Raw genomic sequence first — 27796 nt, 5'->3', positions numbered from 1 at the left:
GCAGGCTGTCTGTGGGCAAGGACTGGTCTGCCTCCCAAGGCCTGTGAAAGTGGGGGATCATTGTCCAGGATGGGTTGTAAATCCCTGATGATGTGCTGTAGAGGTTTTAGCTGAGGACTGTAGGTGATGGCTAGTGGCGTTCTGTTGGTTTATTTACTTATGCCATTTATTTACAATTTATGCTATCATGTGCCAGCAATGCCCCTCTGCTATATACATCAGACAAACTGGACAGTCTCTATGTAAAAGAATAAACGCACACAAATCAGATATCCGAAATGGCAATATACAAAAACCCGTAGGAGAGCACTTCAATCTCCCGGGCCACACAGTAGCAGACTTAAAAGTAGCTATCCTACAGCAAAGAAATTTCAGGACCAGACTCCAAAGAGAAATTTCTGAGCTACAATTCATCGGCAAATTCGACGCCCTCAGCTCCGGCTTAAACAAAGACTGTGAATGGCTGGCTAAATACAGAAGCAGCTTCCCCTCCCTTGGTGTTCACACCTCCAGATCAACTGCTGGTAGTAAGCCTCACCCTTGCTGACTGAGCTAACCTTGTTATCCCCACCCTTGCTCTGGCTTATTTATACCTGGCCCTGCAGATTTCCAAGACCAGCATCTGATGAAGTGAGTCTGTGCTCACGAAAGCTCATGCTCAAAACTTTTCTGTTAGTCTATAAGGTGCCACAGGATCCTTCATTGCTGTTACAGATCCAGACTAACACGGCTACCCCTCCGATACTGGTTAGGTCCAGTGATGGTATTTCCAGGGAAGATATGTGGACAAAGCGGGCAGCAAGCTTTGTTGCAGGGAGAGGTTCCAGGACTGCTATTCCTGGGGTATAGACTGTGGCTGTTAGTGAGGATCCTCATAAGGTTGGGAGGTTGTCTGTAGGAGAGAACAGGCCTGTCACCCAAGGCCTTCTGGAGTGTGGCATCCTGATCAAGGATAGGTTGCAGGTCTTCAATAATTCGTTGCAGTGGTTTGAGTTGGGGGCTGTAGGTGACGACCAGTGGTGTTCTGTTCTTGGCTTTTTTGGGCTGATTTTGGAGTAGCTGGTCTCTGGGTATCCATCTGGCCTTGTTGATTTGTTCTCTTTCACTTCTCCTGGTGGGTAATTCAGGTTTATGAATATTTGGTAAAGATCTTGTAGTTTTTGGTCTCTGTCAGTTGGATCAGAGCAAATGCGATTGTATCTAAGAGCTTGACTGTAAACAATGGATCTAGTCATGTGTGCAGGATGGAAGCTAGAAGGGTGTAGATAAGTATAGCGATCAGTAGGTTTTCGGTACACTGTGGTACTGATCAAGCCATCCTTGATTAGTACTGTAGTGTCCAGGAAATGTATCTCTTGCATGTTGTAATCGAGGCATAAGTTGATGGTGGGGTGTAGATTGTTAAAAGTCTCTGTACCATGGGTTCAAATCATAAAGATGTCATCAATGTATCTTAAGTAGAGAAGGGGTAATAGGGGACGAGAGCTGAGGAATCATTGTTCCAGGTCATCCCATGAATATATTAACATATTGTGGGGCCATGCGGGTGCCCATAGCAGTTCCACTAATCTGGAGGTATAAATTGTCCCCAAATCGGAAATGACTGCGTGTGAGAACAAAGTTACAGAGGTCAGACACCAGATTGGCTGTGGTGGCATCAGGGATGGTATTCCTGATTGCTTGTAACCCGTCCTTATGTGGAATATTAGTGTACAGAGCCTCTACATCCATTGTGGCAAGGATGGCGTTATCAGGAACTTTTCCGATGTTTTGTAATTTCCTCAGGAAGTCGGTGGTATCTCAGATATAGCTGGGAGTGTTGGTGGCATAGGGTTTGAGGAGGGAGTCCACGTAACTGGATAGTCCAGTGGTAAGGGTGCCAATACCTGAAATGATAGGGCATCCAGGGTTTCCAGGTTTGTGGATTTTGGGAAGTAAACAGAATAATCCAGGCTGCGGCTCAGATGGTGTGTCTGAGTGAATGAGGTCCTCAGTAGCAGCAGGGAGTTCCTTCAGTAGTAGTTGTAATTTCCTTTGGAATTCCAAAGTGGGATCAGCGGAGAGAGGTCTGTAAAATGTGGTGTTGGAGAGTTGTCTGGCTGCCTCCTATTCATAGTGTGACTTATTCAGGATGACAACAGCACCCCCTTTGTCAGCTGGTTTGATTATGATGTCTGGGTTATTTTTGAGACTCTGGACAGCATGGCTTTCAGCTTCGTTGAGATTGTGTCTCATTTGGCATTGTTTGTGTTTAATATCAGCCTGAATATGGTTGCGGAAGCACTGTACATAGAAATCCAGACATTCACTACGACCCTCAGGGGGAGTCCACATAGAGTTCTTCTCCTTTTGTTGTTGTGGGGGGAGGTCGAGAGAGTCAGACTGTTGTTCATAGGTATGCTGGAAAAATTCCTTTAGACGGAGGCAGCGAAAGAAGGCTTCAAGGTCACCACAGAATTAGTATTAAGTTAATGGAGGAGGTAGGGCAGAAGGAAAGACCCTGGGATAAGAGACTCCTCTACCCTTGAGAAGCTTCTCTTCACCTTTTCAACATACCTGCAGAAAGCTACATTTTCACTACATTTCCATTTCCAGCACTGCTATTCACTTGGCTTACAAGTCTCTGAGCTTGCTCTTCATACACCGCCACAGCACATTGACTTTGTGCTCAGAGAGTTACTGGAACATTCTCTTTCTGAATGCTAAGCTCAGTAGGTGGCTTCCTCAAAGCTCCAGTTATAACCCATTCCCACACCTGCTTCGTAAGAACCTCATAATCAGCGAGCATGGGGAAGGCATTCATTCAGCTCTGCACCATTATAGAAGCATGCTGTACATGCCAAGCTGCATTTGCACGCTGCATTAGATGTTTTGTAGTAAGCCGTTAGAGGAATAGCATCACCTGTTCTTTTGGACCTGGGAGAGGATTGAAGAAATTTCCCCACTTATTCCCCAAGAGATGACAAATGAGAAATTGCACCCATCCCTCCCCAAAGAGTTTAAATCAGCACAGCAATAAACAGTGTTAGAATGGCCAATATCAGTAGAACAGAGGGCCTGAAAACAGGGTGTTTCATTTAACTACTGATGTGCAGAGCCGTTTGTTTTTGTTATTTTGAATACAAGGGACATCTCCTACCAGATGGCAATAATAAAAGCCAAGAACTGCAAAACCTATGGCTCTAAAAGCAATCCAATAAACACAACACACACAACAGCGATCAATAACGAAACAGCATGTGGTCCAGCTAATTTTGTTCCTGGAAACCCAACAACACTTTAAAAATGAAATACCATTTTTTAACTATTTTCACACTTTTAAAGAAAATTCTGTAATCTAGTTTCAGTATTTTTGTTCTCTTTATTTCTCATACTGGACAATGAACAGACTAGACAATCCAATTTTTGTTTAACAGTGCTTTTCCTGCTAATGTCACTTTCTGGTCCTTTTGCTCTAGAACAAGAAAACATAAATGTAACCATAATGGTGCAGACTTTCCCATGCCTTCATACTCCCTGACAGTGGAGAACTATAGTGTCATCTTGCTCATGTGGAATGCTATCCAGAAAGAGAAGGGACTCTGCATGCTTTGAAAAGGAAAAACATCTGCATGGATTTAGGTCACTTAGGCTGGTATTGGTAATTCCACGTACAATTATTGATAACACATAAAATAGCAATATTTGCATGCAACTGAAAAAATCTGATCCTCAAATCAGAACTCTGAGAAGAAGAAGAGCTTCCTCCCTCCCCAACAAATTTAGGCTGGAGTCCAGCAAACATATGCTTACCTGCACCCAAGCAGGTTTCGGTGAGATTGCTCATGTATGTACAATTAAGCACCGCCTCAGATGTGAGCAGCTCTGGACCTTACGGAAAACTTTTCCTCTGCTCCTCCACTTACCAAAATGTAAGTTACTTAAATCAATTTAGTTCAAACTCTGACTGAAATAAATTCATAGAGCTCACACCAAGCATGTTCAGTTTTAATCAAAAGGGAGTTTATGGCTGTTATAAATGAGGAAGAACAGTTTAATTTTAAAGTGAAATTGCAACTTTCACTATATAGGTTGCTTTTGTGAATGCTGTTCCACTCATCTACTATTGGTTTAAATTTCACATGCACAATTCATCACAACCGACGGATTTTTAATTTTCATGTTTGAAGTCTTAATGCCACAAGTGAAAGATGCCAGTCTGATGTCCTCTGTTGATGCAGAACACAAATAGGTGTGGGCAACAGCAATGCAAGTTTCCTTCTGACTGCCCCATCAATGGGCTGACATACATAGAAGGAGCAACTCTAGAAGAGACAGAGCAGGATAATCTCCACTGAGCTGCTAGGGAATGGTCTCTGTGCTGACTGTCAATTAATGCCAACAGTGGAGGTTTCTGAAGTCCATGCAGGTCCACTGAAAACCTGGACTAAAACACAGAAAGTAGCTACTTTTGGTCAACAGCAGGATGGTAAAAGGCTCTGGAGTCTCCTATTAATCTCAAGAGCCACCCAATCCCACTATATTAATAGATGAAAAGAATCTAAATTAGGGGCAAAGCTTTATAGGGAGTTTCCTCACATTAATCTTTCCACTACAAAAATAGTGCACTTCACTTACCATTAAAGTCGGATCCCAACTTCTTAGAAGCCATTTAGAATCTGAAAAACAGTTTAGAAGCATTAATATGTCAAGAGATGCAGAAAACTACGCAAAAGCCAGTGGTGAAACTGATTTGTCCACATGCACTTTCCTCTACCTAGAAGGCAGAAAACTACATTGGGCGATTCAATAAACATTGTTATCTGATATCTTAGAACATTTTAACAGGCAAACTCTCATTAGTTGATATTAAGAAAACCTTTGCAGAGACACAGGCCAAAGGGAATATAACGTGCCTAAAATGTGCTTGAATCTATTAGTCTGTGCACTTACACCACAGGGGGACAAGCACTGAGACAAGTACAATAGAGGCTGTAACTGACTAAACAAGCATAACATACATCTGTTCTCACTAATTATGAAGTATACAGTGGCAAGGTTATTAGACCTAGAAGACTTTAGTTGTGGCTTCATCAGGAAGGTACTCTTTTGACAATTACAGAGGGAAGAGAAGAAGTCTGTTCTGGTGACTGGAGGAAGAGAATGGATTCAGAACTCCCAGATTAGCTTTCCCAATGATCTGCTCTCTGACTAGATTTATATTTTACCACTAGCCACCAAAAAAGGCCACTTGCAGCACAACAGCAGGCAGCTCAGAAATACCCATTTTAATTAAAAACTTTGATTTTCAAACACAGCTCACAATTGTTTACCTAAGATACTTCCTGCCCTGGTGACTTTCAGAGCACTAAAAAAAAAATCTTGAAATGAGTACCTACTAAGCTTTAACAACCCTGTCTAAAAAAAGGAGATTGTGATTTCAAGCAATACAATCATGCTCATGTTTTAATAAATTATTTTAAACAGCACTTGTCACATAATGTAGACAGGATTTAGATCTTAGATTTTCAGATTATGTATTAATTGATGTCAGCACTTTTAAAATTTTAGATCTTCAAAAGGTAGACAGGAGGGACCAACCATACAGTGTTCAAGGTATTTTAACATGGCTTGGCATCACCTACACTGGAAATAAAGAAATCTCAAGATTGGCTGGGGCAGACCTATTGCCACTTCCAACCCACTTACCACAGGGCATCTTCCCAAGCCTAATAATCTACATCATTAAGGAAGTTCCCACTATTGCTGGTCAAACTCCATTTATAGCACCCAAAAGATTCTTCTCTTCCCTAATGCCTACACCCTACATATTAGTGTATGGTAACTTTCTGCCCCTGTCCCTCCATCACCCCAAAATAGCATTGATTGAAGAAAGATCATGAGCTTGGTCAATCTCCTTGGATTCCCTCTGATACATGTACCTCCTATCAGTAAAAGGACTACGTTCAAACAGAGCATTCCAGAGGAAAGAAAAGAACCACCTAATCTGATCCACAATTGATGCATGTGAAAACAATTAGAGGTTTTTGGTGAGGTGTTTTGGGTTGGCAGGACTGGGGAGAGGAACAGAAGCCAATGTCTACTAGTACAAGGAGTAATTCTGCTAACTTGAATCCCCGCAAAAAGTTATAATTGTGCCACTGTATCCCTGACCATTTAAAAGTAACAATGCTCAACTGTGCGGTGTTTACTGGGAATTCAATGTAGTGAATTTTCTAACTTTAGTGCCTCTCTCTCTTCCTGCTATTACACTTAACCTCTGAATTTCACTCTACTTTCTCTTGCTTTTCAGTCCTCTAAGTCTGTGTACAACTCTTCCTCCATTTCATTCTCTTCCCTCTCTCTCCAATATCATCTCTTCACACCCAGGCCTTGGAAAATGCTAATAAATACCCAGGACACAAGACTAAACCTAGAAGTCAGAAGGATTTAACACAGGTACCACTCCACCCTTCTCCTGACATTGTCCTGGGACCACAGATATCCAGGTTAAAAAAAAAAAAAATCTGTGCCCCCCCACATCCTACCCCTAAGCTGCTGCCCCAGTCCAGGTTCGGTGTTACCAACTTCAGCAGCCACACTCAGTTTGGATGAGTTTTATTTCCCACAAACTTCATTTGCTGAATGAAAGAAAGAACATTCCAATCCCTCTGCACAGCCTACAAACACCTCAAATACCCCACAAGCAAGCTAAGTGTTTCTACAACTCTACCTTTCATCAGCTGCCTGGTTCCTGAAAGTGTGTGAGATACTCTTCCTCTCAACACACTTCTTTTTGATTCTCCCTCCTCTGAAAATAGCTCCAGTGCTGTCCTCTGCTGCTACTCATAACGTTGACAGCAGATGAACTACAGTATTTCACTGCATCCCAGAGGGCTGTGAGCAGCTGTTCTGAGCATGCTTCGGGTTGCAAATTACCAACATTGAGCCATCTGTCGACTCAGGAAGATAGCACTGCCTCAGTTTTTATTCAACTGTTATTTGGACTCAAAACAAAAAAAGCAGTCCAATAGCACTTTAAAGACGAACAAAACAATTTATTAGGTGAGCTTTCGTGGGACAGACCCTCTTCTTCAGCCCATAGCCATACCAGATTCAATATTTAAAGCACAGAGAACCAAAAACAGTAATCAAGGTGGACAAATCAGAAAAAAAAATTGTCAGAGTGAGCAAATCAGAGAGTAGAGGGGGTCTGTTCTGGTATGGCTATGGTCTGAAGAAGTGGGTCTGTCCCTCGAAAGCTCAGCTAATAAATTATTTTGTTAGTCTTTAAAGTGCTACTTGACTGCTTTTTTGTTTTGATAGTATATAGACTAGCACGGCTTTCTCTCTCTTACTATTCAACATGCAAGGTACTACATTTAGCCGTTTGGAATGGAGATTCATCGACTACATGAAAAAACTCACCCAGATCCAAAACAGACATCATCTTTGTCTCTAAATGCAAGAAAATGGACATTGTACCCAAGGGACTAACAGTGAAAAACCCATTACAATCAATGTACTACACCAACTACAGCGAGCATCTGTGCAACACACACTTTAAGAAACTGAGACGCCACCTGATCAAAATCCTTCACAGTAAACAAAAGATGATTAAAAATGAACTCTCTAAACTTGAAATCATCATCAACAATCAGGCATCCACGCAAAACCCCACAGAACGAGACTTTACCTATAATAGACAAGAAATTTGTAAAAAATGTATTTCCACTACCTACAAAAAAGAAAAGAGAATAACAATTTCTACATTACTTCACACCTCAGGATACTTTAACTACAATAACGACTACTCAACTGACAATATTGTTAACCCTTCCAGCTACCAACTCAGCCCAGCAGAAGAGTCTGTCTTATCCCCAGGGTCTTTCCTTCTGCCTTACTTCCTCTACGAACTTAATACAATTCAATGGTGACCTTGAAGCCTTCTTTCACCACCTCGTCTAAAGGAATTCTTCCAGAACACCTATGAACAACAATCTGACTCTCTCGACCCTCCTCTCCACCAAAGAACAAAAGAAGAAGAATTCTATGCGGACTCCCCCTGACGGTAGTAGTGAAAGTCTGGATTTCTACACACAATGCTTCCGCAACTGTGCTCAGACTGACATAATTCACAAACGATGCCAAATGAGATGCAATCTCAACTATGCTGAATGCTATGCTGTCCACAGTCTCAAAAATAAACCAGACATTATAATCAAACCAGCTGACAAAGGGGGTGCTGTTGTCATCCTGAATAAGTCACACTACAAAAAGGAGGCAGCCAGACAACTCTCCAACACCACATTTTACAGACCTCTCTCTGCTGATCCCACTTTGGAATTCCAAAGGAAATTACAACTACTACTGAAGGAACTCCCTGCTGCTACTGAGGACCTCATTCACTCAGACACACCATCTGAGCCGCAGCCTGGATTATTCTGTTTACTTCCCAAAATCCACAAACCTGGAAACCCTGGATGCCCTATCATTTCAGGTATTGGCACCCTTACCACTGGACTATCCAGTTACGTGGACTCCCTCCTCAAACCCTATGCCACCAACACTCCCAGCTATATCTGAGATACCACCGACTTCCTGAGGAAATTACAAAACATCGGAAAAGTTCCTGATAACGCCATCCTTGCCACAATGGATGTAGAGGCTCTGTACACTAATATTCCACATAAGGACGGGTTACAAGCAATCAGGAATACCATCCCTGATGCCACCACAGCCAATCTGGTGTCTGACCTCTGTAACTTTGTTCTCACACGCAATCATTTCCGATTTGGGGACAATTTATACCTCCAGATTAGTGGAACTGCTATGGGCACCCGCATGGCCCCACAATATGCTAATATATTTATGGCTGACCTGGAACAACGATTCCTCAGCTCTTGTCCCTCATTACCTCTCCTCTACTTAAGATACATTGATGACATCTTTATGATTTGGACCCATGGTACAGAGACTCTAGAAGACTTCCACAGAGACTTTAACAATCTGCACCTCGCCATCAACTAATGCCTCCATTACTCCACGCAAGAGATACATTTCCTGGACACTACAGTATAAATCAAGGATGGCCTGATCGGTACCACACTCCAGGGGAAACCCACTGATCGTTACACTTACCTACATGCTTCTAGCTTCCATCCTGCACACGACTAGATACATTGTTTACAGTCAAGGTACAGTCGCATTTGCTCTGATCCTACCAACAGAGACCAAAAATGACAAGATCTTTCCCAAATATTCATAAGCCTGAATTACCCACCAGGAGAAATAAAAAACAAATTGACAGGGCCAGATGAATACCCAGAGACCAGCTACTCCAAGATCGGCCCAAAAAAGCCAAGAACAGAACACCACTGGTCATCACCTACAGCCCCCAACTCAAACCACTGCAACGAATTATTAAAGACCTACAACCTATCCCTAATCAGGATGCCACACTCCAGAAGGACGTAGGTAACAGGTGTGTTCTCTCCTACAGACAACCTCCCAACCTTATGAGTATTCTCACCAAATAGCCACAGTCTATACTGCAGGAACACCAGTCCTGGGACGACTTCTTGCAACAAAGCCCACTGCCAGTTTTGTCCACATATCTGTTCTGGAGATACCATCACTGGACCTAACCAGGTTAGTCACAGAATCACAGGCACATTCTCATGTTCCTGAACTAACATCATACATGCCATCATGTGCCAACAATGCCCAGATGCTATGTATATGGGACAGACTTCAAGCTCTCTTAAGACAAAAAGGTAATGGGCACAAAACAGACATAACAACACTCCTGATCCACAAACCTGCTACTTGGCATTTTAACGAGTGGGCCATTCTGTTAATGACTTAACAGTTTGTGTGTTACTGAAGAGAAATTTTCACAACACCCTTCAAAGAGAAGCTGCTGAACTCTCTTTCATATTCAAATTCGACACATTAACACATGGTTTGAACTGAGATTGGAATTTTCAGGGTCACTATAGCGGCTCGTTTGCATACTTAGCTTAATCTAATTCTTGACACACACACACCCCCCACTTTTGCCCCCTACTCTCTGATTTGCTCACCCAGATCATTTTTCTTCCTATTTTTCCATCTTGATTACTGTTTTTGGTTCTCTGTGCCTTAAATATTGAGTCTGTTCTGGTATAGCTATGGTCTGAAGAAGTGGGTCTGTCCCACAAAAGCTCACCTAATAAATTATTTTGTTAGTCTTTAAAGTGCTACTTGACTGCCTTTTTATTTTGATAGTATATAGGCTAGCACAGCTTTCTCTCTGTTACTGTTATTTGGAATGTTTCCTTTGCACTTATAAGGGCTAGAAATGTAATATTATACACTGGGAAAATTCCCTACTCATCATAGGCAACGGATTCTTCAGGCTGTCTTTAATATTTCCCTTCAGCCACCTACCCCTCCATTTCTGGAGACTACACATGTGAGAGCTTTTGTGGAGCAGCACTGCCCTTTATAACTCTAGAATCTAACCACAGGGGAAAAAAGGGGGTGCTATGTACACACTAGCAGCCTCACCTATCATGGCCTGTATGTAGGTCACCAGTATACAATCACTGATAATGATAACAGCAACAGAGAGATCCAGGAGTGATCTGCATGGATGCTTGTCTTTATTTTGTGCTCTCAAGCTTCCCCATCACCAGATTGTCTGTGCACCATGGCCCAACAGGAGACAACTGTTTGGAGTCTAGCAAGCCTTCTTGGGACATGGCTGGAGAACCATGGTCTGATTTTAGGCCATGAGCAACGAGTCACACAAGGTAATCAGTAACAGAAAGTAAGCCGTGCTAGTCTATACACTATCAAAACAAAAAGCAGTCAAGTAGCACTTTGAAGACTAGCAAAATAGTTTCTTAGGTGAGCTTTCGTGGGACAGACCCACTTCTTCAGACCATTCTGGTCTGGATATGGTCTGAAGAAGTGGGTCTGTCCCATGAAAGCTCACCTAAGAAACTATTTTGCTAGTCTTCAAAGTGCTACTTGACTGCTTTTTGTTTTGAAGGTAATCAGTTTTTAACTTGACTGTGTCGTTCTGGTGGTGCTTTCTGTAGTACACCCCTAGGGTTGTTTATTTTACAATTTCACTTAATTTCCATAAAATTTCCAAAAACACTAAAGCAAAAGCCTTTGGAAATTGATTGTTCCTTGTTGGGGGTACCAGTGACTCAAGCATCTTCAGAGATGTAGAGAAAAGAATATATCTTAACAGGCACTAAATCTGCATCTCAAATAATGCAAAGAAAGACAGGCAAAATCCAAGCAACCCATGGATTATCCGGCATAGTTGCACTATTTAACTGCAAGTTTGATGGGTTCCAATTCAAAAAAGAAATGAATTATCAAATAGACCACATACAGTATATTGAAGAGATTATGCCTTTTAGACACTAAATAATAGGACTGCGCAATAACTGAAGATGCAATTAACATACAATGACTAAGCAAAGGAGACTTAAGGGAAAGTGAAATAGATAATTACAAGAAAAAACAAGGAGTTCACATGTACGTAAAGACAATATTTGATTCCATTGTCCTCTCCTTTCATGTGTCATTAGCCTTGGATTGCAAGATCTTTGGTACAGGCACAGTGTGTACCTCTAATTTCAGCACCTAGCCCAACAAGATCCAACTCAAAACAAGCGGTTTTAGGATTCGTTAGCTCATGGTAATATCCAGGTTCCTTATTATGACCATTTTTCTATTCTCCAGCTAACCCTGGAGAACTGCCAGAAATGAAGTTTTAAAAGGTACCTTAAAAGGGAGGAGAGAAAAATATTCCCCAGCTTCAGTGAATAAAGGACTGGGATCACTCTGTGACTTCTACAGGAATTATCTAAAGTAAGCACACACCCTACACTACTGGCTGCATATCTGAACAGAACAGAGCATATCAGGAGCAGCTTAATTTTTCCTGCTGCAGAAGGATTGTCAAGGCATGGCTATGAAACACAAAAGACAGCAGATTTTTACATCACTATTATTCTTATGAAACCAGATTGTGCAAAGGACAGGTAGACAAATTTTATAAACAGGAATCCACATTAGGTAACCACTGCTAGTGAAAAGGACACTGCAAACTTGGTTTAGGCCACTGAAGGTTTATTGAAAATATCTTACAAAAATAAAGATATGTAAACCCAACACAAAAAGGCATCAATGGTAGTTAAAATATAACCAGGAACTGTAGTAATGTCATGAGAGCACAAAAGGTGTGTTTCTCCCTATGGGATAAGTGAGCTGGGTAATGCATATTATTGTACATTTTTAGTGGACACAAGGTGCTGCAGCATTAGCTGTAAAGAAGCTAAGTGAGGTGAATTTCAAACATTGTCCCCTCCCCCAGCTATTTCACAATAAACACAAAATACACATACTGGTTTGCTATTGGGGCTTGTCTACACTTAATAATTTAAATTAAGGTAGGATGTGAATTTGAAGGGCAATAACTAGCCCTTAGTAACTCCATTAATGGACAAGTCCTTAGCCATGCATACAGCAAACACTGGAAAGGCAAGAAAATGCAGAACAGTGAGTTAATCTGTTTGGTGGGTGTGGCTCTTTCTGGATTAGCATACACCTTGCAGGTTCTTTCCAAAAGGAGCTTCATTTTAAAAACCTCCTTCTCACCATCTTCAATGTGATTGTGGCAGAGGACAATTTCCTACAGTATCCTGGGCATACTTTACTGAATTACATTAAACCTCATTGGCTTAAATGTAGTTTATCTTTTGGATCCATTATATACAAATGCAATTATGTGTTACAAGATAGTATGCATCTTTTCCAAGAGACAACAGCAAACTTGTGGACAGTTAAACTTCGAATAACTATTTGGGACAATCCATATTTAGTAGGTTTCCAAGATCATACTTGGGATGTCTCTCTTGAAAGTAAGCCCTGGGGAGGAAAATAAAAATGTTTTCTGACTGGCTGCTTTTGAAAACTCATCTCAAAGACCACTGAACTACATAAAGGAGGGACTAATCTCTTTGTGACTATGCTAGTTCTGAATGGAGGTCATTGTGAACTTGAGAGCACAGAAGAGACCCTTTTTTGTGCTGTCCGAAGGACTGTTCACCCTCCAGAGAACCTTTTCTGGAGATGTGGTGATCTGTAGCAGACTTGTTAGCATCCATTCAGGTTCTTTCATTGTGTTTTAATATTTCTCTACAATATTTTTAAAATAAACATAAATAAGCTTGAACAGAAAGACTGGTGTGGTAGCTTAACTATGGCCAGTTACACTGTTCTTAAATCTATAACGGAAAACAAGCAGCTCTGTCCAGGCAGTCTGTCTTTGGCTGGGGACAACACATTTAGGGCAGAGAACCATTCAGTTTATACCCAGGTCAGAGGGAAGAAGAGGTGGGCCCCAGCCGTTGTTCTAAACTCCGACACTGATCCTCACCAACAGTCTGTTCATAGACATGTTTGCTAGTTTTCCTCTACCATGGTGGGGTTTGAGAGTTTGAATGACTGTAGCTGGTTTGTTTAAAAAAAAAAATCTTAAAATGTGTAAATTAGAGAAGTCTCTCCATACTCTACCATCATGATAGGGATTGGCAGTGTCATTAAAACAGCCCCCAATGCTGCAATTAGCTTCACGCAGGCAGAGCCTGTAGCCACAATAACCAATAACAGTTAGTTCCTCAGGCCTGGTCTACATTAGGAGATTATTAAATTGAACTTGGGCCCTTAAATTCAACTTAAAACTATGCATCTACATCCCAGAACTCAACAGCTGAGCTTCGGGAGGCTGGCCCATCTGTCTCCAGAGGACAGACAGCACCATGCTAACAGATGCCAGCTGAGCTTTAAATAATAAAAATAAAATAATTGGAGATACACATCTCCTAGAACTGGACAGGACCTCAGGAAGTCATCTAGTCCAGTTCCCTGCCCTCTTAGTAGGAGCAAGCACCATCCCTGATATCTATTTGCCTCAATCCCTAAATGGCCTCTTCAAGGATTGAACTCACAACCCTGGGTCTAGCATGGTAATGCTCAAACCAGTGAGCTACCCCTCACCCCAGTGCCTCACCTAGGCACACCACTAGAGCACTCTTCCTTCCCAAAGTGTGTGGCTCACAGAAACCAAAAAGTCTCCTGTTTGCAGCATTTTTTCCATAAGAAAACAGCTCCCTGATGGACTTCACTGAAAGCAAGTTGATTGACAGATTTCCTGAAATGCTTGTACATTACTGTAACCTGAGCACCTTTACCGATCCTTTTGCCTACTGTACAGATTTTTCATTAATTCTTTCAAAAGTGGAAACCTGAGATACCTGTTAACATGGCACAGTCACCTGAAGTGCAGATGCCTTAATATGTGAGATTGACAACACTCTCAAGGGTTTCACTTTCTTTAACTTTCATATCCTCTACTACTTCCTCAACTTTGCTCCTGTGCTCCGGGCAGATTGGCACATAGTCAGCTCTGATGGTGACAATCAAAGCATCCTGATTCAGGGGCAGGCTTCGGAAAAATGGACGTTTGTTTTCAATGGCTGGGGGGAATGAGGGAAATGAACACTGGGATGATGACAGATCACACACAGCCACCTCGCACAACAGAGCTACAGGAAGTGGGGGTAGGGGCTCACAATGCAGTGCTGCAACAGCCAAACTTAGGCAATGCAGTGGAGACAATCTACCTCTACTTTGTCAGCAGGTGTGGACTCTCAAATTTGTCTTTGTAAAATCTAATGATATAACGTCAACTTTAATAAATTTGATTATTTCCTAGTGTAGATATACCCTCAGTGTCCACCTGCCACGAGCTTACTGCAGGAACAAACCCCTTCTTAGTTCTTCCTCATTCAGTAAATAAAGTTCCTCTATTCCCATCCACTTTCAGCTTCGCTATCACCAGTAGGGCATTCAATGAGTCTTCCTTGCAAGTAAGTAAATGCACCATGCCAAAAGCCTTCTGGAATAAGAAATTAGAAGTTAGCTTTCAAAGCACTACCTCCAAGGTCATGTCAAGATCTGAAAGGAGAGTACTGCACAGCCTTAGAGACAAAGACATTAGCAGTCCCCTCCTGATAACTTTACGCTTCAATACGTCTACTCCCTCTTAGACAGACGATCAGATGACACAGAAGGAAACAGGAAGATGGCTGTGAAGGTACAGACAAGGGATATATTGAGCTTGTCTACACTTGTGTTTGTTTTCTGTTTGTTTTTTCTTTTTTTTGAGGGGGGGGAAAAAAGCTTTTTTGCTAAAATAACATGGAGTTGTCATACTACCATGCATGAAGAGTCAAGAAGGTTTCTCCCTTGCAATAACCATGCCAGCTCTGTGAACAACTTTCTGTCAACCCTTCTACCACACCCCACCTGCAAGGTCAAAAATGAACATGAGTGAACAAAGGACAGCTATTATCTGCTCACATGAACACTCCTTTTGCAATGCTGCGGCAGTGAACTGAAGCTGTAAAGAATATTCTGTTTTGTAATGCTGTGGCTGTGTGAATTTTTTTTTTTCATTTTACTTATTTCAACCTTTGGATGTCAAAAATGCATCACTGGAAAAAACAAACATGCAGTGTAGACACAGCTTGCGAGACATTCTCACTAGCGAGTGAGAGGAGCATTAGACTGAATACTGCTAAAACTACTGGCAGAGAGGAGGGAACTGTGCTGTTCATTTGAACACATTCTACTGCTATATTTTCTCAAGTTTATGACAGTATTCCCTGTACCCTAATAAAGGCTCCCTTATTTGTACAGAATGTTTGGGAGTAGGGAAATTCAACCTGCTAAGGGCAACAAGGAGGGAGTACTTTTCGCAGGTATCAGAGTGGGCTCAAGTCAGTTTATTTACCAATAAATGTCAAGAAGAACCCTAGATATACTTTTTCAGTCACTCCCCACCTGACAGAAAAAGATGTCTAAACTATAGATCACAGGAGACCCGTGAAGCAACTGTTCCACTAAGATTCAGAAGCCTAAGTAAATATTTCTTGCTTCATTTCTTTTGACCACTCAGCAAAATTTCAGGTGTAATGAGCCTCAGCCACACTCTGTTCAGAGCCATCTTATCTTTGATTTTGCAAATAGTAAAGAGACTAAGAACAGAGGCCTTTGTTCTAAAATTTACAGGTTTGCTTCATACGCAGAGATCTATCAAGGTCCATGCACCTCTGCATATCTATGATTCTATAAGTGATTCGATTCAAATATGCAATTTCTATCACAAATGCAACAAAGCATTTTTAGACTGACATTTAAAGATGCAAATTTGCTATTAAATATTTGTGGTACGGTAGCAGCCAAAGACCATAATGGGCATCAATTTGGCTATGGCAGGTTATGGAAACACATAGATGTAGGTGGAAAGCCTGCTTTGAAGAAGATCTTACAACCTACGAATTTAAGATAGAAATCTAATCTCTAATTCTAGGTAAGTGTTAAAGCTTTGTTACAGGATGCAAATAATAATTGGCAGCCTAAAACATACTAAAACTAAGGCTGGCCAAAGTATATCAATGTAAAAAGATACAGATTCAATTACCAGTCTGTAGTCACTTCTGCTTGCATACAGGTGACATTTCCCAAAATTCCACAACAAATCCAGCCTTGTCCTTCTAATGCACCTCTGCAGACAACAACTGCATTCATGTAACTGCTGTCAATATCCCCTTTTCATGAAAGGGGATTTCACTGACCTTCCCTCAATGATTTTTATATCCAGTGTCATTTGAAAACTGGATTTATGTCAAGTTACAACTACATCCCCCTGTACAAAAGCAGCTGCTCTTTCACCAAGCGTGGCAGAAAGAAATGTCTGAAACAGACCCACTCAAATCACTTCAAGTGCCACAGCAAACTGTGAAATGTGTAAGACAACATTCCAAGACATTCCTTGTTGCAAAGCTGAGAAACATGTGCTAGTCCAAATTTCAGTTCAGTTGTAAGTTTGAAAGTCCTTCTCAAATCACAACAGCAAAGCCACTAGCTAAGAATGAGAAGCCCCACAATCTGATGCAACTCAGCTGAAGGGAGAACACTGTACTAACAACAATATCTGATAAAGTTACATTGCCAGTGTAGCAAGTTTATGCTGAAGGACCCATCACAGCATGTGACTGTATAAACCACAGGTTTTGAAAAAAAGTCTGCATAGAGTTAGCAGACCTAAAATGCCTCTCAAGCCATTTTGCCATTTTTTTTTTTTTAACAGACAAAGGGGAGGTGGGGGATGGGGAGGCTGCAATAAACTTCTCTAAAATAAAATCAGAGCAGGAAGGCGAAGAAAAATCCATTAAAGAAAAAAAAAAACAAAACACATACTAAGGAAATAGTTCCAGGTATGCCAGGAGTTATTGGATGGTGTGAAAATACAGTTTAATGAGCCCAATCATATTTACTAAAAACTCCCCATGCCAATATTATCATATAGAATGTTACTAGCAGTGGCAAAGAGGCAAAAACTGCACCAGAGACATGAACTTTTTAAACACTTCCTTCAGATTCTTAGAATAAAAAGATGGGAAGTGCATGAAGCATATCATACTGCCTCTATAAGCCTCCTGCGAAACCAATCCCATAACCCATGAGAGTTAAACCTGAAAACAGACCAAAAGAAAGAATAAATACAAGGCTTGTTTGAAAACAGTTACTGTACAATACACTGACTGCATTGCCACATTAAATATTCTTAGATACTACTATACAGCTACTTCTCCATAAGGATCCACTCTGTTCCTTTATTAAAGGCATTGGATTTAAGAACATATCTCATAAGGGCTACGTCTACACGTGAAGCCTACATCGAAATAGGCTATTTCGATGAATAACGTCTACACGTCCTCCAGGGCTGGCAACGTCGATGTTCAACTTTGACGTTGCGCAGCACATCGAAATAGGCGCTGCGAGGGAACGTCTACACGCCAAAGTAGCACACATCGAAATAAGGGTGCCAGGCACAGCTGCAGACAACATCACAGGGCGGACTCAACAGCAAGCCGCTCCCTTAAAGGGCCCCTCCCAGACACAGTTGCACTAAACACCACAAGATACACAGAGCCGACAACTGGTTGCAGACCCTGTGCCTGCAGCATGGATCCCCAGCTGCCACAGCAGCAGCCAGAAGCCCTGGGCTAAGGGCTGCTGCCCACGGTGACCACAGAGCCCCGCAGGGGCTTGAAAGAGAGCGTCTCTCAACCCCTCAGCTGATGGCCGCCATGGCGGACCCCGCTATTTCGAAGTTGCGGGACGTGCAACAACTACACAGTCCCTACTTCGACGTTGAACGTCGAAGTAGGGCGCTATTCCTATCCCCTCATGGGGTTAGCAGCTTTGACGTCTCGCCGCCTAACGTCGAAGTTAACTTCGAAATAGCGCCCGACGCGTGTAGCCGTGACGGGCGCTATTTCAAAGTTAGTGCCGCTACTTCAAAGTAGCGTGCACGTGTAGACACGGCTAAGATGTGGTAGTTGGGGACTTTCAATACCCTTCTTAGTCGGAAATAGGGCAGGAAGACAGCTTTCCTTTATAACCTTAATACAAGACACTTTTGATGATTTCACCACAAAAAGTACCATAAACCCCCGATATGTGCAATTTTGACTAAAGCTTAATTTGCATTTATGCGAGTTAAGCGCAAGGCGAAATCGTGGGGTTCCCAGGAGCTGGCAGGAATGTAGCTCCTCCTCCAGCCCCTGGCTCCCCCAGCTGGAGGAAGCCAAGGAGAAGCCACTCTGTCATGACTGTCTGCCCACCCGCCTGGCTCCCTGTAGCCAGACAAAATCCCCCTGTTCTCCTCCATCTTGCCTCTTTTGGTGCTTTAAAGCACAAAGAGCCAAAGAAACAACCCAGTCTGTGAATGCCTGACAGCACAGATGTGCTAATCTCAAGCACAGCCTTTGATGCTTCAGAGCAGACAGGCTGCCTCATCATGACCCTGAACAGACCGACACCAGACAACAAAAGACAAACAGGCTAGCAGATGACCAGGGCCTCAGGCTTCCCTTGGCTAGTACCAGTGGTTGATACGCCTACACATGGCCCAGGAGAGGAATCTCCCACCCATAAGAAAAGAATGTCTAAATTATCTCCACCTCACAGGTGTGAATTAAGCCTTTGAAACTCCCTGTGACAACTAGTGTCAGGAGGTGATCTAACACAATTGGCACCTTTAAAGATAAGAAAGAGTGTACACGACCCAATGGGTATAAAGTAGGGTCCGGCAGCCCCCTCTAATTGGGATCCAATTACCTCTACCTGCCGATCAGGAAGGTCTTTGCCTCCCAAGGTCCCAAAGGCCGCCCTCCTCGTACTGCTTCTTCCCAAGGGATTGAGTGAGAGAGGCTGGCCACACCACGTTGGGTAATGCAGGGGTGAGAATAAGACCTGCTATGGGTCTTTGTTTTGCTTTTGCGCGCATTTAATAATAGATCTATGAATTAAAAGTACTTTTCTGTTATATGCTAGCTATTTGTAATCTAAGAACATAATATATAAGCCTTGTAACCATAAAGTTAAGTTCTTCTTACTAAATAAATAGTAACTGTTTAAGTTTTAACCTGACTCTTCCTGTTACTGTGCAAACTGAACACAAATAGAAAGAACCCAGCTGGTTTTCGGCTGCTTTAGCGTGGTCATTGGTGAGGGGTACTGAGAGCTGAGCGCTGATTCATGCCGCCTGCACAGAGCATACTCTCGGGGCACCCATCAGCCTCCCTGGCTGCCCGCTGCAAAGAGACTTCTCTGTCCTAGCAGTCAAAGACTTGGGTGAAGGAGGCTCTCAGTACAACCTTTGGGGCACCCGTCAGTTAAAGACTTGGGTGGTAAAACCTTGGGGCATCCATCAGCCACCCCTGGCTGCCTGCTGTGAAGGGACTGTCTGTCCTAGCAGTTAAAGACTCAGCTGAAATAAGGGCACATGTAGTACCTCACCCTAGCCATCAGCTAACATTCCCCCAACTGGGGAAAGCCGGGTGGACAAACAGCCATGCCGCTATGTCTTCTCCCCAGCTTCCCCCAGTTGGGGGAGCTGCGGGACAGACAGCCGTGGTGGTGCGGCTTCTCCCAGGCTTCCCCCAGCTGAAAGAAGCTGTGTTGCCACAGCTGTCTGCTTGCCTGGCTTCTTGGAGGAAGCTGGGGAGAAACCATGCCTGGATCCCTCAAAATGCGAAATTTGAGTTACACAAGCATGCGTGGGAGCGCAACCCTTGCGTAACTCAGGGGTCTGCAGTACACTATGTTTCCCATTAATTTAATCCAGTTTTATTTAATGGAAAGAAATTAAGGATAAATGAGGCAATGTGAGTGTACTGGTTTTTCCACTGTGAACAGTCCCATCAACTATATGAGTTGGTGCAGTAATCATCAGATCTCAGTGGCTCAGAATCCAAAATTAGCCATCAACATTACCCAACAGAGCTCCAGTAGTATGAATTCATTGCTCCTATTTACTATACATGCACACTATTCTCACAGCAAGATGACAGACCAAGTATTACTTGATCAACAACACAGTAACCCAGCCATCTTTGGAGACATGACAGCAGAAACTGCATGAAGAATGAGATTGCAAAAACAATGGGGCAGTGAATCAGCACGAGAATAGAAAAGGCAGCCTGTTTTAAAATGAAGCTGTTATAACAAAAAATGGACCTCACAATGAGGATCAGTAGCATCAGAAAGAATCATAGAATACTAGGACTGGAAGGGACCTCGAGAGGCCATCGAGTCCAGCCCCCTGCCCTAATGAGAACATAAGAACATAAGAATGGCCATACTGGGTCAGACCAAAGGTCCATCGAGCCCAGCATCCCATCTGCCGACGGTGGCCAATGCCAGGTGCCCCAGAGAAGGAGAACAGAAGACAATGATCAAGTGATTTATCTCCTGCCATCCATCTCCTGCCCTTGTTATGAAGGCTGGGGCACCATACTTTATCCCTGGCTAACAGCCATTTATGGACCTAACCTGCAAAAATTTATCAAGCTCTTTTTTAAACCCTAATAGAGTCCTGGCCTTCACAGCCTCCTCGGGCAAGGAGTTCCACAGGTTGACTGTGCGCTGTGTGAAGAAAAATTTCCTTTTATTAGTTTTGAACCTACTACCCATCAATTTCATTTGGTGTCCCCTAGTTCTTGTATTATGGGAAAAGGTACATAATTTTTCTATATTCACTTTCTCCACACCATTCATGATTTTATATACCTCTATCATATCGCCCCTCAATCGCCTTTTTTCCAAACTGAAAAGTCCCAGTCTCTCTAGCCTCTCCCCATATGGGACCCTTTCCAAGCCCCTAATCATCTTAGTCGCCCTTTTCTGAACCTTTTCTAATGCCAATATATCTTTTTTGAGGTGAGGAGACCACATCTGCACGCAGTACTCGAGATGTGGGCGTACCATAGTTTTATATAGGGGAAGTATGATATCTTTTGTCTTATTATTGATCCCCTTTTTAATAATTCCTAACATCCTATTTGCCTTACTAACTGCCGCTGCACACTGCATGGATGTCTTCAGAGAACTATCCACTATAACTCCAAGATCTCTTTCCTGATCTGTCGTAGCTAAATTTGACCCCATCATGTAGTACGTGTAATTTGGGTTATTTTTTCCAACATGCATTACCTTACACTTACCCACATTAAATTTCATTTGCCATTTTGCTGCCCAATCACTCAGTTTGCTGAGATCTTTTTGTAGTTCTTCACAATCCCTTTTGCTTTTGACTGTCCTGAACAACTTGGTGTCATCTGCAAACTTTGCCACCTCACTGCTTACACCATTTTCTAGATCATTGATGAACAAGTTGAACAGGATCGGTCCCAGGACTGACCCCTGGGGAACACCACTAGTTACCCTCCTCCATTGTGAAAATTTACCATTTATTCCCACCCTTTGTTTCCTGTCTTTTAACCAATTCCCGATCCATGAAAGGACCTTTCCTCCTATCCCATGACCACCTAATTTACATAAAAGCCTTTGGTGTGGGACCGTGTCAAAGGCCTTCTGGAAATCTAGGTATATTATGTCCACTGGGTGCCCCTTGTCCGCATGTTTATTAACCCCTTCAAAGAATTCTAGTAGATTAGTTAGACACGACTTCCCTTTGCAGAAACCATGCTGACTTTTGCCCAACAATTCGTGCTCTTCTATGTGCCTTGCAATTTTACTCTTTACTAGTGTTTCTACTAATTTGCCTGGTACTGATGTTAAACTTATCGGTCTATAATTGCCAGGGTCTCCTCTAGAGCCTTTTTTAAATATTGGTGTTATATTGGCCGTCTTCCAGTCATTTGGTACCAAAGTGGATTTAAAGGATAGGTTACAAACCACTGTTAATAACTCCGCAATTTCACATTTGAGTTCTTTCAGAACCCTTGGGTGAATGCCGTCCGGTCCTGGAGACTTGTTACTATTTAGCTTATCAATTAATTCCAAAACCTCCTCTAATGTCACTTCAATCTGAGTGAGTTCCTCAGATTTGTCACCTAAAAAGGCTGGCTCAGATTTAGGAACCTCTGTAACATCCTCAGCCGTGAAGACTGAAGCAAAGAAATCATTTAATTGCTCCGCAATGGCACTGTCTTCCCTGATCGCTCCTTTTATATCTTTATCATCCAAGGGCCCCACTGCTTTTTTAGCAGGCTTCCTGCTTCTAATGTATTTAAAAAACATTTTACTATCGTTTTTTGAATTTTTGGCTAGCTGTTCCTCAAACTCTTTTTTGGCTTTTCTCACTACATTATGACACTTAATTTGGGAGTGTTTATGTTCCTTCCTATTTTCCTCACTAGGATTTGACTTCCACTTTTTAAAAGCTGCCCTTTTCTCTCTCACTGCCTTTTTAACATGGCTGTTAAGCCATGGTGGTTCTTTGTTAGGTCTCTTACTGTGTTTTTTTATTTGGGGTATACATTTAAGTTGGGCCTCTAGTATGGTGTCTTTAAACAGTTTCCATGCAGCTTCCAGGGATTTTAGTTTAATTACTCTACCTTTTAGTTTCTGTTTAACTAGCTTCCTCATTTTAGTGTAATTCCCCTTTTTGAAATTAAATGCCAGAGTGTTTGACCGCTGCGGTGTTCTTCCCAACACAGGAATATTAAAAGTTATTATATTGTGGTCACTATTTCCAAGCGGTCCAATAACAGTTACCTCTTGGACCAGATCCTGCGTTCCAGTCAAGACGTGATCGAGAATCGACTCTCCCCTTGTGGGTTCCTGTACTAGCTGCTCCAAGAAGCAGTCATTTAAGGCATCAAGAAATTTAATCTCTGAATCCCGTCCTGAGGTGACATGCACCCAATCAATATGGGGATCATTGAAATCTCCTATTATTACTGTGTTTTTTATTTTGATAGCCTCTCTAATGGCAGGGCCAGGTACCATCTAAACCATCCCTGATAGACATCTATCTAACCTGTTCTTAAATATCTCCAGTGATGGAGATTCCACAACCTCCCTTGGCAATTTATTCCACTGTTTGCCCACCCTGGCAGTTAGGAACTTTTTCCTAATGTCCAACCTAAAGCTCCCTCGCTGCAGTTTAAGTCCATTGCCTCTTGTTCTATCCTCAGAGGCTAAAATGAACAAGTTTTTTCCTTCCTCCTTATGACACCCTAATGTAGGATACATGGAGTAGTCAAGCTGTGCTGGACTTCCAAGCCCTCAACCAGTTAGGGAAAACAGTGCAACAGTCAGAACACAGCATGGAAAGGAGAAGCGAGTTCTATTACTGCTTCTCCCACAGACCTTATTTTATGTCAGGCAAGTCAATTACACTTAATCTGAAAAAGGAGGGAAATGGTCTTATGCCTTTTCTGTTCATAAGAGTGCATAAAGTAGGTTTTATGGCTACATGTCTTGCATGACAAATGCAAGCCTCATCTACTCTGTTCTTCCTGGGACACTCTATGGACAACCAAGGATCTAGCCAATTTAAAGCATGATATATCAAACAGCTGAAATCTGATTGAGACAGGAAGTTACATGTATTCATATTTTATTCGACATCTATTTAATTCATACATTCTATAAACAGTTGGAAGAAAAGATCCACCAATCAACACCTCTTCAATTAAGGGCTGGAAAAAGCTGACACTACACCTTTGTGACCTCTAAGCTCTCTAACAAAGCCAGTAGAGGTAAGACTTGGAATTCTTCATAGTTCTGAAATAAAAAAATTTTGAAGAGTATTGCAGGCCTACTTTGTTCTAGAGAAGGAAAAGTGGAAAACATGCATGTTAGTCCTTTTTGTAATTTATGGTTAAATTCTATTTTGGTCTGGCCATCTGCCAAACACAGACAATGCTGGCAATTCTAAATAGCTCTGAGGTCCTAAGATGGAGAACCCTAAGTGCCTACTAAATGATTTCATTCACTGTTTCAGCTCTAATTTGTGTCATGACAGACCCTTACACAATTGAGAAGGAGAACTGGAAGTTTTGAGAGTGCTTCCTCAATCATGCCTGGCTTTAGGCAGCCACTATTAACTTCTCCCCTTAACACATTTAAATTTAACTTTTTTTTTTTTTGAAGCACTATCTAGCTCTATCTCTGGTCTATTTAACCACCACATGTAGAAGAGCTGATAAGATTAAGATGAAGTGGAAGAAATTATAACTTGATTTCATCCTATTCTTCTGGCCAAGTTGACAGAAAAATACCAGGTAATTCTGCACATATGAAAAAGATCTGGAAATCAAGTCATCATCAGGAGATTAAAATGCTGCTCTAGTTGTTGTATGTTGGATGAGAAGCCTGCCAGGAAGGAAGTTGACCAGGATGCATTCAGATATGTATGCGGAGGTCTTGCACCCTCTCACTAAATCAGCTTTTGGGACTGCCCTGGGATATTGATTTTGTCTATAATCCATAACTTCTAGGTAAAATGAGTGAAAAATCCTGTGCCAGTTAGGATTTCCTTATGCCTCTTGAGTTGGGTTTATCAGGAGGTCTGGAGCAGGAATTATCTGGAATTAGTAATACCTTTTATTCCGTTACTTAGAAGCAAATTCTGAGTTTCTGGTTAAGTGCCAGTGCAATTGCTTTTATTCAGAGATGAACTCTTAATTTCTCTCTCAAACTATTACACATAACCTTAAAATCTTATGGAAAAAAGCTCATTTTATGATCTTTGGTTACACACCAATGATTTGGGATTTCAATGACAACTAACTCCACAAGTACACTCTTGTGGAGGTTTAACATACCATGTTATACAACCTCTCTCCGCGACGTGGAAAAAATCCCTTTATAATGACACTCAATAAATTGTACACAACAGTTGTATTTTTCTTTCTAGTGTCACTTCTTTGGAGTCTTCTGTATATATAGTAGCTGCTGTGGTTTTTAAATGAGTGATTGAGACTATCAATTATGGTTTATTGACATTTATTGGATTCTGGTTCTGTTTAGCAAAACTGTCTAAAAATTATAAAAATCAGTGCAGAAAAATAGTCTATGTTAAGCAGATCAAATATTGCTGTTTCAAACAGTGTGAAATCATATGGACATAAAACTGCCCAAGAATAATAGGGCTAGTGTTTAATTTAAATTATAAATTCAGCTATGTGCCTTCTACAATACAGTCACATGCACCATCCTTTTTACTATATGCATAACCCTTTTCCAATAGGACAAAACATGTTTCCATCAGTTTCACAGAAATAGCAAACACAGGAACTTCTCACAGCATGCTGTATTTGACTTTTCCACTCTTACAGACCATTACAATTTCTTCATGAACTCCACACAGCTTCTGAGAACACCCTATTTCCCCACAATGCTACTTTTACTCCAACACAATGAAACCCTCCCACCACGATTTTCCTCTAAAACATCTTTCTACTAGCCATTGCAACACAACCCTGACAAGCTTTAATTACACAGATCAATCAGCAACTGCAAAATCTGCAACAAATTCCAAGACACCTGGAAGCCCATAATGGATACTGAAGTTCGTAATAAGTCTCCATATTTCATGTGGAATAGTAACAGAGAGTAAGCCGTGCTAGTCTATACACTATCAAGACAAAAAGCAGTCAAGTAGCACTTTAAAGACTAGCAAAATAGTTTCTTAGGTGAGCTTTTGTGGGACAGACCCACTTCTTCAGACCACAGCCAGACCAGAACAGACTCAATATTTAAGACACAGAGAACCAAAAACAGTAAGCAAGGAGGAAATCAGAAAAAGGATAATCAAGGTGAGCAAATCAGAGAGTGGAGGGGTGGGGGTGGGGGGGGGAGATCAAGAATTAGACTGAGCCAAGTATGTAGACGAGCCCCTATAGTGACTCAGAAACTTCCCATCACGATTTAAACCATGTGTTAATGTGCTGAATTTGAATATAAAAGTCAACTCGTCCACTTCTCTCTCTAAAAACGGTGTGATAATGTCTCTTCAGTAACACACATACCTTGAGGTCATTGACAGAATGCCCCATTCCATTAAAATGTTGACTAACTGGTTTGTGGATCTGGAGTGTTTTGATGTCTGTTTTGTGCCCGTTGACCCTTTGTCTAAGGGAGTTAGAAGTCTGTCCAATATACAAAGCATCTGGGCATTGTTGGCACATGATGGCACATATGATGTTAGTAGAGGATCGTGAGAAAGTGCCCGTGATTCTGTGAGAACTTTCCCAAATATTCATAAACCTGAATTACCCACCAGGAGAAGTAAAAAAACAAATCGACAGGGCCAGACGCATACCCAGAGACCAGCTACTCCAAGATCGGCCCAAAAAAGCCAAGAACAGAACACCACTGGTCATCACCTACAGCCCCCCCACTCAGACCACTGCAACGAATTATTAAAGACCTACAACCTATTCTTAATCAGGATGCTACACTCCAGAAGGCCCTGGGTGACATACCTGTTCTCTCCTACAGACAACCTCCCAACCTCATGAGGATCCTTACTAACAGCGACAGCCTATAGCCCAGGAACACCAGTCCCGGAACCTTTCCCTGCAACAAAGCCCGCTGCCAGCTTTGTCCTCATATCTTCTCTGGAAATACCATCACTGGACCTAACCAGGTTACTCACAGAATCACGGGCACTTTCTCATGCTCCTCTACTAACATCATATATGCCATCATGTGCCAACAATGCCCAGATGCTTTGTATATTGGACAGACTTCTAACTCCCTTAGACAAAGGGTCAACGGGCACAAAACAGACATCAAAACACTCCAGATCCACAAACCAGTTAGTCAACATTTTAATGGAATGGGGCATTCTGTCAATGACCTCAAGGTATGTGTGTTACTGAAGAGACATTATCGCACCGTTTCAGAGAGAAGTGGACGAGCTGACTTTTATATTCAAATTCGGCACATTAACACATGGTTTAAATCATGATGGGAAGTTTGAGTCACTATAGGGGCTCGTCTGCATACTTGGCTCAATCTAATTCTTGATCTTCCCCCCCACCCCTCCACTCTCTGATTTGCTCACCTTGATTATCTTTTTCTGATTTGTCCTCCTTGCTTACTGTTTTTGGTTCTCTGTGTCTTAAATATTGAGTCTGTTCTGGTCTGGCTATGGTCTGAAGAAGTGGGTCTGTCCCACGAAAGCTCACCTAATAAACTATTTTGCTAGTCTTTAAAGTACTACTTGACTGCTTTTTGTTTTGATATTTTATGTGCTGTTGAATTCTCTTGACATTCTGCACTGTGAAGAGGACCACTGCAAACTTACTTGTTAAAAAAAGGAGAAAGCAGAACGAGCACAAGATAAGAGAACGAGGAGGTGTCCATCCAGCCACACTGAATGCTCTTCTGGAGCTTGAGAGTCAACTGTCTTGTGTTA

The 27796-nt window shown here is 42.0% G+C and overlaps 1 protein-coding gene across 1 annotated transcript in view; it reads right to left on the bottom strand.

Moving 5' to 3' along the window:
- Positions 1-27796, bottom strand: part of UBAP1 (ubiquitin associated protein 1) — a 71007-nt gene that overhangs the window by 28908 nt on the left and 14303 nt on the right. The window contains exon 3 of the mRNA XM_074995851.1: positions 4618-4658. Coding sequence (XP_074851952.1) covers positions 4618-4651 — 34 coding nt within the window. The 5' untranslated portion in view covers positions 4652-4658. The remainder of the gene's footprint in view (positions 1-4617; positions 4659-27796) is intronic.

Source organism: Carettochelys insculpta, chromosome 5, assembly GCF_033958435.1.
Source record: "Carettochelys insculpta isolate YL-2023 chromosome 5, ASM3395843v1, whole genome shotgun sequence".
Classification (NCBI taxonomy): Eukaryota; Metazoa; Chordata; order Testudines; family Carettochelyidae; genus Carettochelys; species Carettochelys insculpta.
This window is presented reverse-complemented; position numbering and strand designations above follow the sequence as displayed.